Genomic DNA, 11,211 nt, shown 5'->3' on the forward strand with positions numbered 1-11,211 from the left:
ACTCCCTGCTCCGGGGCTGTGTCCCCCCACTCCCTGCTCTCGGGCTGTGTCCCCCACTCCCTGGTCAGGGGCTACTTCCCCACACATCGCTCTGGGGCTTGTATCCCACACACTGTACCGGGGTTTGTTGCTGATTGTGGGTGTTATGAAATTACCCATCTGATCTTGGTGAATAAAGTTAATATTTTCTCAATCATTTACAAGTAAAAACTATGGAGGAGCAAACTGACTTAGGTGGTTTAAATGTCAACATACCTAAAAGACTGGGGACAAGTAGAAAAGGTAATCACAAACACTTTTGGAATCTTAGCTTTTTGTGCCCGGGGGTTGGATTTGAAAGTAAGCAAATGGTGCTTTTGTTGGACAGTACTGTGTTTCCCGTTGTCTGTGAAGAAATTATGGGCAAACTATACAAGAAGTTTTATGGCAAGTTGTGGACTGCGTGCCTTCAATTTTGCAGCATGTGTCCAAGGTGGGTGAGGCTCTCTGCTGATAATCTGGACTCAGAACCTTACCCCATCAGAGTGTGGCATGTGCTTTTTACTGAAGATTTGCTGATTTTATGATGGGGGTATATTGGTGTAATTGGCTGGGAACATTCAGTGCCCTTATGAACCTGCATTCAGCTAAATGGTCTTTCAGACTACAGGACCAACAATGTGACAGTAGCGGACTAAATTTAAATATGTAAAGAAGAGAAGTCTTAGTTCTGATATGTAGTCAGCAGAATATATTTGTAAACAGGATCACATGCACTTGCTTTTGCATCTTCAGTATCTTAAAATAGATTAGAAGTCTTAGTTCTCTTGCATTCAAAGTCCTTCCAAATGATGTGCTATCAATCTTAAATGGATCCCTGAGCTAAGTGTAGAACAGAGATTGCATGCCTAATGAGCAAGATTTGGCAGTGAGCCCCGATTCTATTCAGATGTCTAACACCAACTGGCTACAGAGTGGTATGGACATTGGATGCAGTATGATATCAGTCTACCTACCCCCTTTTACAGTTGAAGTTCAGGGTGGAAAAGATAAGCAAAGTATAAGAAATAAAATTTGAAATGAAAGTAGTGTCTATGGAATGTCTACTTGAATGTGCATTCATTATCTACAAGATAAAAAGAAATACAGTCTGGAAGCAAAGACGGAAAAGGCAATCAAATCTTGAAACATTTGTAAAGTGATAAACAACAAAATAGTTCAGAAGGTAATATGGTTGGGAAAATTAAGTCTTTTGCCCTGAAATGTCACCATTACCAAAAAAATCTTCCCTCCTTCCCATTTTTCAGTGTTGATATCTGTAATATGCCAGCAGTGAGTAGCATCCTGTCCTTTATTTATTAATAATAACAGACAAATGTGTTTTAGACCATATTCAGACATCAGACAGATGAAGTAATATTTTGTAACATTTTTGAAATTGAAAGCCAACTTGCAGCATCTAAAACTGAGTGTAATGTAAATCATATTGGTATTTATTTTAAATATGTTTCTATTAATTTTCTTTTATATTCTGAGAATAGGACCTAGACATTGATCCTAAAAAGGCAAACAAAGGGACACCTGAAGAAACAGGAAGCTACCTACTCTCTAAGGATTTACCAGAGCAGTGTCTTTACACGAGACTAAGTGCTTTACAGAAACTGAAGGTAACATCTTCATGTCCCAAATGCAGATATTTAACTATTCAACAGATTTTAGCTTATTCTTATTCCAAGCTATTTGAACTAATGTGGTACAGTGTACTGCTTTTGTTTAAAGTCATCGAGTAAAAAATGAGGTCTGCAGATGCTGGAGATCACAGCTGCAAATGTGTTGCTGGTCAAAGCACAGCAGGTTAGGCAGCATCTCAGGAATAGAGAATTCGACGTTTCGAGCATAAGCCCTTCATCATTTTGTTTAAAGTCAGTTTGCTAGCCCACTTTGTGCTGCTATGGTATTCATGTATACTTTATTTCTTATGTCCCCAGTTGTTATAATTCTTTTCCTACCAGCACCCTTATTTTCACCATTTAGTTTTCAAACATAATTCCCTATAAGAACTATCAGAAAGATATAGTTCAACAGCAACATACATTAATTCAGCACCTTTAGTTTAAAACGTTCAAGGATGCTTCGCAGAATGTTATCAGGCAAAATTTGACACCAGGCCACATACATGACCATCAGAACAGAATAGGTCAGTTTTAAGCAGCCGAGCTTGGAATTCCAGAACTTGCCCTTAAGCTGTTAAAGACATGGCTGACAATGGTGGAATGCTTAGAAATGAAGGAATGCAAAGATCATGGAGGTTTACAGCAGTGGTGGAGGCTACAACGCTAACCTGGGGAAAACTAAGACCATGGCCACATTAGAACACAAGGATAAAATATCAAATTTGAGGCTTTGCCAGACCAGCAGCTAATGTACATTAATAAGCTTAGAGATTGCAAAGCAATTCCAGTTTTGTACCCCCCTTCCAGCCAAAAGTACTCCACCATTTAATCAGGCCAATTGGTTATCGTTAATTTAAAATCCATTTAACTACATTTTCTCCATCTAATCTTGGAAGTGTCAGTTAACTAATATCCTCAATCTGAAGAGGAGGGAGTTCTGGATCTCTACTAATGACAGCTGTGACAGCACTATCTAACTAATCTGTACTTCAAACATATCAGAGCATTATTAATTAGTTTATATTCAGAAATGGCAAGGGAAGTAACAGAGATGTCCTTACTGTGCAGCTGTTTGGTTTTCACATTCATGTCAAATGTTGTACTCTCCATGATGAAAGGATCCTGGCTGCATCAGTATAAACATACTTTAAACAAGGTCACAAAGAGACATATGAAACTGAAAAATTACAAAAACAAAGTTCCGCTCATTCTCCAACAGCATTATTCAGTGTTTGTTAATGTTTCATTAATCAGGAATGAACAGAAATAAAAGCTAATCTTTCCTTTTACAGATTCTGACACCTTGCACCATGTAGCTGAACATCACTCTATTACCAAATTTTTTTCTCCCCCTGGTGTTTTTCTAAGTTGCTTTTGCAATTAGAATCCATTAACCTTCTAGTCTGATGAAAAGGTTACATTTACCCTCCATGCTTGTTGCTTAGATTAGATATCTATCTGTCCACTGCAAATCATCAACAAAGTGCTATCAGGCAGCAGTCATAAATGACCTGCTCACCAACGCTCAGTTTGCATTACACCACAAACACACAATACGAAACATTGTTACAGCTTCAAATAAGAAGATCAGTTGAGTTCCTGAGGTGAGGTAGGTTGTAATGATAGCAATTGCTTCTATGGATGGAATCATGCCAGAAGCAACAAATTTGCATTCAGCCATGTGAATTAGGAGCAAGAGTAAACCACTCAGAACCTTGAGTCTGTTCTGCCGTTCAGTAATATCAAGGCTGATCTGATTACTCATGTTCCCACCTCCTCCTAATAACCATTCACACACTTGCTTATGAGGAATCTATATACCTGTACCTTGAAAGTTTCTAATGTCTTTGCTTTCACCGTTTTTTTTTCAAGAATACAGTTCCAAAGACACTCAATGCTCAGTAAGGAAATAAAAAACTCTTTACCTTCATCTTAAATGGACAACTCCTTAATTTTAAACAATTACTAATATTTCTAAATTCTTTCACAAGAGGGAACCTCCTTCCCACATGCACCCTGACTAGATCACTCAAGATTTTATATACTTCAATCAAATTTGTCCCTTACTCATCTAAACAACAGCAGATATGCTCTTAATCTGTCAATCTTTCCTCATAAGACAACATACCTGTTCCAGGTATTAGACTGGTAATTTCTGTGAACTGCTCCCAATGCATTTACATCCAGTCTTCCAGAAATGGTTTTGCCAATTAAAAACAAAATATTACAGATGATGACAATATGAAATAAAATCACAAGTGCTGGAGAAACTCAACAGATCTGACAGTATCCAAGGAGCAAGAAACAGAGTTAACATTTTGAGTCATGACTCATCTTCGGAACTGATGTGTGGTCTTACCAGTGCTGTATACCTCTCTACTTTCAGTTCTGAAGAATGGTTACTGGACCTGAAATGATAATTCTGGATTAGTGGTGCTGGAAAAGCACAGCAGTTCAGGCAGCATCCAAAAAGCAGTAAAATCGACATTTCGGGCAAAAGCCCTTCATCAGGAATACAGGATGAAGGGCCTTTGCCCGAAACATTGATTTTACTGCTCCTTGGATGCTGCCTGAACTGCTGTGCTCTTCTAGCACCACTAATCCAGAATCTGGTTTCCAGCATCTGCAGTCATTGTTTTTACCTGAAATGATAATTTCATATTCTCTCCACAGATGTTGTCAGACCTGCTGAATCTCTCCAGCAATTTTTGTTTTAGTTCCTTACACACAATAAACAATAAATTTCTATTAATTTTCTTTAACTGCTTGCTGTTTATGTATACTAACCTTTGATGATTCATGAACTAAGCCCCCCCCCAGATTACTCTGCATTTCTGAGCTCCTCAATCTCTCACCATTTGTGTAATATGCATCTTTTATATTCTTCTGGCAAAAATGGGCAATTTTTCAACTCCACATATTATATTCCATTTGTCAGATCTCTGCCTACTCACTCAACCTATCGATATATTTTGATGGCATGCTCAAGTCCTCTTCACATCTTAATTTTACACCTATCTTTATGTCATCATCAATTTTGGCAATTATGCCTTTTTTTTCAGTTTACTCACAGGCTGTAGATATCACTGGCTGCGCCAGCATATATGACCCATCCTTAGTTGTCCTTGAGAGGGTGGTGGTGAGCTGCCTTCATGAAACTCTGTAGTCCATGTTCTGTAGATAGACCCACAATGCCCTTAGGCAGGGAATTCCAGAACTTTGACCCACTAAGACAGAAAGAAGGCTGATACATTTCCAAGTTAAGACGGTGAGTAGCTTGGAGGGGAACTTGCAAGGTTGGTATCTGCTGCTGCCCTTGTCCTTCTAAAAGGTAGTGGTCATTGATTTGGAAGGTGCTGTTTCAGGATCTCTGGTGAATTTCTGCAGTTTGTCTTGGAGATAATACACAATGCTGCTACTGAGTGTCCGGCAGTGAGGGAACATAATGTTTGTGGATGTCAGTCAAGTGGGCTGCTTTGTCCTGGATGGTGTCAAGCATCTTGAGAGTTGTTGGAGCTGCATTTGGCCAGACATGTGGAGAATATTCCACAATAAGGTCAAAAGTGGGGATATTCACTGATCATTGCACAGTTTTCAGTCCCATTCACATTTTTCTCAGATAACGAAACACAGTCTGTACCAGCATGCAGAAAGCACTGGACAATATCCAGGTTCCACCAAAAAAGCAAACAATAATCAATGACAACGAGAAGAAGCTTAACCACCCTCTCTGAAATGCCCAAATCATTTACTATCAACACCTTGAGTATCACCGTTGATGAGAACCTCAATTGATATATCCACTTAAATGCCATGAATACTAGAACAGGTTGAGGAACTGGATATTTTGTGGCAAATGGATCATCTGGTGAATTCTTTTAGTTTCACAACTACCTAAAAGTCTCAAATCAAATGAAACATGATAGAATGGAGTTATTCACTGCTCTAGATAAACCACACCTGAAGCACCTTGTGTAGTTCCAGATAGCACTCATTAAGAGGAATCTGTCGGTCTTGAAGAAGTGCAGTGCAAATTTATCAGAATGATACCCGGACTGTAAGAGTTATATTATGAGGAGAGATTACACAAACTGGGTCTTCAGTCCATAGAATTCAGAAAGATCAGGGTTGATTAGATTCAAGTTTTCAAGACGTTAAAGGATAAGGACAGGATAGCTGGAAACTATTCCGGCTGAGAGTGTTCACTAAAAACCAAAGCCAGACCTTTCAGTTAGGAAACGGTTCCATACTAGAAAGACTGTCGAAGTCCGGAGCTCTCTTCTGAAAGCAACAATTGAAGTTCAATTATTTATTAAAAATTTAAAATCTGAGACTGATCAATTTTTGTTAACCAAAAGTTTACAGGAATGTGCAAAGGTGATCGTGTAAAATTAGATAACCGATCAGCCATGACTTTACTGAATGACAGAGCAATTTGGTGAACCACGCTATGACGGAATGATCTTCTTTCATTCTGTAACCATTCAGCCTGCCACAATCTGTGCAGGTCCTCTAAAGGTTATATTTCCATTTTCCTAATACCATTCTTTTACCACCCTCTACACTTTCTTTCTCTTCAGATAATCTAATTCCCTCTTGAATACTTCAAGTGAGCTTGTTTCCACAACACACACAGGCAGTACATTCCAAACTTGCTGCATGAAAATCTCTCTCTTCACATCGTTATTGTTTCATTTGTTCATTACTTTAAATTTGTGTTCTCTAATTCTCAATTTTTTCACTATTGAGAGCAGTTCCTTCCAATCAATATTTTCCATATCACTCATAAGTCTGAATATCTCCCTTCAACCTTCTCTTCCAAAAGGAAATGCCTCAACTTCTGCAGTTTTTTTTATTGTACTGAAGTTCCTAATCACTGGATAGAATCTCATTCATCTTATCTGCTCTCGCAGAAGGAAGTGAAGCTATTAGGTAAAGTGTAGTAGCCAGAATTGGACATATTGCTCCAGTTGAGGCCAGACCAGTGTTTTATACAAGTTTAACATAACTTCCTTGCTTTTGTACTCTCTGACCCCAGTGAGAAAGATCAAAAATCTTTTTCCTGACAACCGACAATGGGTTCTTGGTCAACATTAGACTCTTAATTATAGATTTTTATTGAATGCAAATTCTACCATCTACTATGGCGAGATTCAAACCAAGATCCTCAGAACATTTCCTGGGTCTCTGGATTAACACTCCAACAATAATATCTCAAGACCTTCGCCTCCTGTGTAGTTTATATGTATATTTGATATATAATCGGAATTAAAACATTTGTGTTACTGCTAGCAAAATTGTCGCTTCAGATGTCACAACAATCTACAAGAGTGTTTTCTTGTTGAAATACGTGACAAGGTCATAATGCTCCACCTGAACAATTCCATTTTAGAAAATGATATAAATTTTTATTCATGTAATAACATTTTTCAGGAAATCTGTATTCTTTTTCTGTCTTAACATGAGCAAGTTCATGCTTAAAAAAAAAAGGTGGGATTTTAGCCAATGTTTCCCCAAAGATCAAAGAAAGCTTAAAAGGAGAAGCTTAAAAGAACTCCCTGGTGGTTTTTGCCACTCTTTGGCACATAAATGTCAGCCTTGGATCTTTTAACGTTTTAAATTACTATGCAATTATACAAGATTAGCATACCATAAGTGCCTCATTGAAAGCATGCAACACTATAAACTTGAGAAGCTTGTCTTGAGTTATAAATTTTGAGTTAGAAAGTTTCAGTTATAAATTTTGGAATACTATTCAATTTCCTGCTTCAACTCATCGTTTGTTTGTTATGTTTAGCTTCTTGAAGAAAAGTGATAGAGATAAAACAAATGTAAATTCATGTTCTTCTGCTGTAGGAACGACTGATCTTCACAGCCTGCCTCCGTTATCGATATCAAGGACTTGATGAATCTGTAGAAGAGGCCAAGGAGGTAGATGTAGGAAAGCCACTCATTGCAAAACTGGATATCCATCGCACCATTAGGAGAAACAGCTGCCTAGTGACCTGTCCTATGCCTCACAGCCCATTGCACAGCCCAGTGCACAGCCCATCCCACAGCCCAGTGCGAAGCATGGCTTACAGTCCCGAATTTGAGCATTACCACCACAACCAACATTATCAAGCTAACTCTCACCTCGGAGTCTACAACCCAAATTCATCCATGATGGGTGCAGTAGGCTGCACCATTCCTGCTGACAACTGTAAATACAACACGTATACATGTATGTCAGATTGGAGTCAAAGACCACATTTCTGCAGTGGCAGCGTAAGAGAGATCAATATTCCTGTTGAGAATGACATCAATGATCTGCAGTCTGACTTCAATACCTGTCTTCAATTCACTGAGCATTAACATGCAAACAATTGTCCGGAATATACTGAGGAGGATTGTCCACTGGAACAATACTGGCTCCCACTGGAAGAAACAAAATGTAGACTATCTCCATTTGAGTGATGCACCAATGATGAGGCTGTCCAATGTATTTTCCATTATCTGCACAATTATAATGCTGGACAGTTGGGCATTTGTGAACAATTACATAGACTTGGGCCACCTTGAAGGTTATCAGCTGTTTTCCACCCATCCTCAGGATGCCTTCCATGCGGCTGTGTGTGAAAGAATGACATTTAAATATTATGGTGGGAATTAACCATTACTTAGATTTATTTTGATTACTGACAATGTGGAAACAGGCCCTTCAGCCCAACAAGTCCACACCAACCCACTGAAGCGCAACCCACCCAAACCCATTCCCCTACATTTTACCCGTTCACCTAACACTACAGGCAATTTAGCATGGCCAATCCACCTAACCTGCACATTTTTGGACTGTGGGAGGAAACCGGAGGAAACCCTCGCAGACACGGGGAGAATGTGCAAACTCCACACAGTCAGTCGCCTGAGGCAGGAAATGAACCCAGGTCTCTGGCCCTGTGAGGCAACAGTGCTAACAACTGTGCCACCATGCCGCCCTTACTGTTGTCAATGACTGTATCATCCTTTAATTGTTTTCTCTGCTGCATCAGACATACATTACTTGCATGCATTCATAATTTATTGGCAGTTTTAGCAGAAGGACCATGGTCTATAATGCAGAAGGCATGAATGTCAAAGTATTCATAAATCAGACAATGGTGATAAGGAGAATCTAAAATTGAATTTAAACATTTCCAGACTGTAGAAGGAAAGTAATATAGTTAGGGAACAGGTCACATAGTTTTAAAATCCAAAGAGGGAAGGTTAGATCAAGAGATGCTGGAGTTAATTTTGATTTAATTACAATGAGGGCACAATAGATTTATTCATCAGTCACTCACATTAGACTCATAGAATCATGCAGTAAAGAAGAAGCACTTTGCCAAAACTACTCTCTATCTCCGAGTCCCACTTTCCAGCACTTGTCCCATAGCCTTGAATGTTAAAACCTTTCAGTTGCTCGTTCAAGTACGTTTAAAGGTTGTGAGATTTCCTGCATCAGCAATTGAGTAGCACAGTGATTAGCACTGCGACATTATAGTGCCAGGGACCCGGGTTTGATTCCCACCTCGAGTGACTCTCTGCATGGAGTTTGCACATTCTCCTCGTGTCTGTGTGGGTTTCCTCCCACAATCCAAAGATGTATGGGTTAGGTGAATTGGCCACACTAAATTGCCCATAGTGTTAGGTGCATTATTCAGGGGTAAATACAGGACAGGGAGATGGCTCTGGGTGGGTTACCCTTCGGAGGGTCGGTATGGACTTGGGCCAAAGGGTCTGTTTCCATACTGTAGGTAACTTAATCTAATCTAATTTCAAAAACAACCAACTACCTTAACTAACTACCCTATGAACCCGGTCTTGCCAACTTCAGGGGTCTCTGGGCAGATAATTAATCTCTTTTCAGCAGCATAATCCATTAAGTGTATTCCAATATTTATGTTAGAATGAAAATAGAAATCATTGCATTGACATTCCAGAAAGTAGTGCACATAGTAGTGTCATAGATGAAGTGAGGTTTTAGTTTCAAATACAAGAATATCACAGATGACACATTGTAAGGGTGATTGTTTTATTGTACACTGTGGAGTGAAACTATAAGTTTGTTCTCTTTAAACCATTTAGGATCTCTCCATGTATGTAACACAATACAAGTGTGACCAGGACAGTCACCAACCTGAAACTTTGTGTTGAACCATCATTTAATATAATTTGCTAACTCACTTTTTCTTGCTTTCCTTTCATGGCCTCATTTTTGCCCTTGTATAAGTTATTAAAAATAGTCTCAAATTCACTCCTCTCTCCCTCAATCTGAATGTAGAATTAAATCATATTGTGGTTTCTGACATAGGGCTTATAATCTTATAGCAAAGGCACACATACTTCATTGATACATGTGAGGTCTGGTATAGTCTGCTCCAGAAGATGCTGATCTAAGAAACAACCCCGAAAGCATTCCATGAACTCAGCAGCCAGGCTGCTTTCGCCTATCTTACTTTTCCAGCCTGCATATATATTTAAGTCTACTATGATTCACTTTGTGCCTTTCTAACAGGCTCCCATAGTTTTTTTTTCCCTTTATGCTCCACTCTCCAATATGATTATTCTGAAGGGCAAAATAGTAACTAGAGAGACAATGGGGCCCCTTAAAAATCAACAAGGACATCTATGTGTGGGACTGCAGGAGGTGAGTGAGATCCTAAACAAATATTACACGTCACTATTTCTTGTGGAGAAAGAACAAAGCTAGGGAACTCAGAAATAAATAGTGATGTGTGTTGAAACGATTCCACATTACAGAAGAAGAGGTCTTAAAATACTCTTGGAGAAGATACTGAGGGATAAGATATATGCACATTTGGGAAAAAATGGACTAGTGACAGGCTGTAGGGCTTTGTATGGGGAAGGTCATGTCTCACCAACCTGATTGGATTTTTTTGAACAGGTAACAAAGATAATTGATGTGGGAAGGGCTATAGATATAGTTTATATGGCTTTTAGTAAGGCATTTGATAATGTCCCACATGGCAGGATGGTACACAAACTAAAATCACATAAGATTCAGGGTGGGCTGGCTGGGTGGATACAAAACTGAGTTGGTCATTGAAGACAGAGGGTGGAAGGGTGTTTTTTCAGAGTGGAGACTGGTAACTAATGGTATTCCAAAGGGATCAGTCTTCGGTCCTCTGTTGCTTGTAGTATATATAAATGATCAGGAGGAAAATATGAGTGCTCTGATTAGTAAATTTTCAGGTGGCACAAAGGTTGATGGGGTTGCTGCTGGTGTCAATGACTATGAAAAGATACTACAGGATATAGATAGATTGATGACTTGGGCACAGAAATGGCACATGGAGTTAAATCCAGACAAATGTGAGGTGATGCATTTTGGAGGATCAAATGTAGGTGTGAATTATACTGTAAATGGTAGAACCCTGAGGAACATTGATATATAGATAGATCTGGACATGAAGGTCCATAGTTCCCGAAATGTGGCAACACAGTTGACAAAGATGATTAAGAGGGCAAATGGCATACTTACCATCATCAATTGGGGCATGGATTACAAGAGTTGACAAAC

At 39.1% G+C, this 11,211-nt stretch overlaps 1 protein-coding gene across 2 annotated transcripts in view; it reads left to right on the forward strand.

Moving 5' to 3' along the window:
* LOC132834096 (mucosa-associated lymphoid tissue lymphoma translocation protein 1-like) overlaps positions 1 to 9,924 on the forward strand; it is a 98,445-nt gene extending 88,521 nt beyond the window's left edge. For both annotated transcript variants that reach the window (XM_060852775.1, XM_060852859.1), the window contains exons 15-16: positions 1,521 to 1,646; positions 7,509 to 9,924. In XM_060852775.1, the coding sequence (XP_060708758.1) occupies positions 1,521 to 1,646; positions 7,509 to 8,006 (624 nt within the window). In that variant the 3' untranslated portion in view covers positions 8,007 to 9,924. The remainder of the gene's footprint in view (positions 1 to 1,520; positions 1,647 to 7,508) is intronic.
* The last annotated feature ends 1,287 nt before the right edge of the window (positions 9,925 to 11,211 follow it).

The sequence above is a fragment of the Hemiscyllium ocellatum genome, chromosome 1, assembly GCF_020745735.1.
Source record: "Hemiscyllium ocellatum isolate sHemOce1 chromosome 1, sHemOce1.pat.X.cur, whole genome shotgun sequence".
NCBI classification, from domain to species: domain Eukaryota; kingdom Metazoa; phylum Chordata; class Chondrichthyes; order Orectolobiformes; family Hemiscylliidae; genus Hemiscyllium; species Hemiscyllium ocellatum.